Source organism: Nicotiana sylvestris, chromosome 2 (assembly GCF_000393655.2).
Source record: "Nicotiana sylvestris chromosome 2, ASM39365v2, whole genome shotgun sequence".
In the NCBI taxonomy this organism is placed as follows: Eukaryota; Viridiplantae; Streptophyta; class Magnoliopsida; order Solanales; family Solanaceae; genus Nicotiana; species Nicotiana sylvestris.
The window spans coordinates 99,413,909-99,416,607 of record NC_091058.1 but is presented as its reverse complement, the minus strand read 5'-3'; the positions used below and the strand labels follow the sequence as shown (position 1 = coordinate 99,416,607).

Genomic DNA, 2,699 nt, shown 5'->3' with positions numbered 1-2,699 from the left:
TTAACACACACCCAAGAAAAGGAAAAAGCGCAGTGGATTAGCAAAGACGTTTTCTCCTTTTTCTTTGGAAGTACAATATTAGGAGGGTTAGTAGTTTATGCAATATAATTTAGATCTTAAGAGAAAGTCCATTTAGACAAAACCATATAGTACTATCAATAAACTTATGATTTAGGCCCCATAAATGAAATTAAAAGAGAAAAGAGAAAGAAAAGGACGTAACAACCGTTTGTATGAGAGGAGCTTCTTTTATTGTAATATAAAGACAAAGAACAAAGTCATTTCAGTGTAAGTGTAGAAATATTAAGTCCTAGTAGTAGTAATACATTGTGTACATATAGAAGTACATTAATTGTAACCATAGTTAATTAGTTAGACAGAAGTTAGTATTGGATTAAGTTAGTGAGTTAGGAAATAATATAAATTGTATATTTTCATTTTCTTTTGTTCAATAAGAAAATATCAGAGAGTTAGTTGCTCTCACGACCGACATTCTCTCTCTTTTGCTCTCCTTCATCTCAAGCTCCAATTTTTCTCTCAACATGGTCTCAAAGCTTCCGATCAGTGGTGATTGAGCTGGTAAATGAGCATTTGAGAGTGATATGTCAAGCAATTGATTGAATCCATTGAAGACCAGTAGCAGACAAACCCTAATTTTCCGCCATTGATGGATTTGGGAGATTACTACATCTGCGAGTCAAAATCATCAATTTTTGGTGAGTTCTAGGTTAATCGGAGCAGTAATTGTTACTTCTCTTGTTGAAGTGACGAAAAGTCAACGCTGGTGACGACACCAACAGTGGACCACATAGAGTGATTCACTGATATTTATCCAAGGAATCCTTTATTTCTCCACCCGTCAGACACTCCAGGTTGTATTCTCATTCCTCAACAACTAACTAGAATTGAAAATTACACTGCTTGGAGTAACTCTATGAAAGTTGCACTGGTAGTAAAGAACAAATTAGATTTTATTGATGGTAGTTGTAAAAGGGAAGATTATAGAGGAGATTTAGTTCATGAGTGGGACATGTGTAATGCCTTTGTCTTGTCGTGGATCACAAATTCAGTTTCGAGAGAATTAACCAATGGATTGATATACTCATCTAATGCTTATAACGTCTGGGTGGATTTAAAAGAATGTTTTGATAAGAGGAATCTCACTAGAGTATATCAACTACATAGAGAGATTTATACAATGGTCCAGGGTACTTCGTCTGTTTCTGAGTATTTTTCAAAATTGAGGAATGTTTGGGATGAATATCTGTCTCTTGTTCCTTTTCCTGGAAGTGATAAGACCCATGCAGACCACATAGAGCAACAAAAGCTGATGCAATTTTTGATGGGGTTAAATGAGACTTACTCACAGTCTCGCAATCAAATTTTGATGACGGTTCCTAGTCCTTCCCTGAATCAAGATAATAATATAATCATGCTAGATGAAAGCCAGAGAATGCAATCAAATATGATAAATCATTGTGTTCAGATTCTCTAGCAACTGGATTTGAATGACCCCACCATTCTTTTCTCTGTACAGGGGAATAAGTTCAAAAAGGCAAATATACTTTACTGTGATTACTGTCATATGAGAGGCCACAAAAGGGAGAATTTCTATAAGCTGGTTGGATACCCTGCCAATTCTAAGAACACTAAGAGAAGAACTTCTGATAGATTTCAACAAACTGGCAATGACAACAGGCTCTCATGGTGAATAATGCAAACTGTGATAACAACTCTGTTGCTCATAACTACAATTCACATCATGCTGATAATTACACCACTCTTGCTCATGGAATGACTATGCCTATCTTTACCTCGGAGCAATATCAACAGATTCTGTAACTGATCAATAAGGCACCACCTCCACAAGAGACAAATATCAACATGGTAGGTATACCTTCTTTCTTTAATAGTTGTTCAACTACAGACTGTGATACTACTCCTTGGGTGATAGATACAAGGGCAACAAATCACATAATTTCTAGCCTAAATCATCTGCTCAACTCAGAACTAATACTTCCAAACTGTAGTCAAGTTCACTTACCAAATAGTCAAACTACTTCTATCACACACATTGGTCCAGTGTCTTTGTTTCACAATATACTGACTAATGTGCTATATGTACCTTTTTTTAAGTATAATTTCTTATCCATTTCAAAACTAACTAAACAACTACAATGTTGTGTTGGTTTTTATCCTGATTTTTGTATCTTCCAGGACCTCTATAATGGAAAGGTGAGAGGGATTGGTAAGGAGAAGGATGGTTTATACTTACTTCAACCTGCTAAGAGACCTTCACCAGTTCAAGTTTCTATACCTTCAACTTCACTTGTTCCTTCACATCACTGCTTATCCTCTAGTGAGTCTGATTACTTCTCAATATGGCATCAAAGGCTTGGTCATGCATGTAGACACCTGATTTTTGACCCTCCCCGAGAATTTTCACATTTTTAGCATAAATATGTAATCTAGGTCTAATATACCTATTTTGGCTATTTTTGCTTTATTTCGTTGCAAAAAAAAAAATTACAAAAATATATATATAAACTTTTAGTTTATGTATTTCTCATAAACTTGAAAAATACAAAAAATAGTACCTTATTTTGTACTTTACATAATTTCGAAAATTACCAAAAAATATAGTTCTATTAATGTTTTGTAGTCATTTTAATTTTTGAAAAATACAAAAATATTACTTT

General features: G+C 34.3%; 1 protein-coding gene across 1 annotated transcript; it reads left to right on the top strand.

Annotated features, from left to right (window-relative positions):
- The first annotated feature begins 934 nt into the window (after nucleotides 1-934).
- Nucleotides 935-2,454, top strand: LOC138885312 (uncharacterized). Its single transcript, XM_070166248.1, has 3 exons — nucleotides 935-1,393; nucleotides 1,538-1,621; nucleotides 2,218-2,454. The coding sequence occupies exons 1-3, from the start codon at nucleotides 935-937 to the stop codon at nucleotides 2,452-2,454; spliced, it is 780 nt and encodes a 259-aa protein (XP_070022349.1).
- Nucleotides 2,455-2,699: the final 245 nt, after the last annotated feature.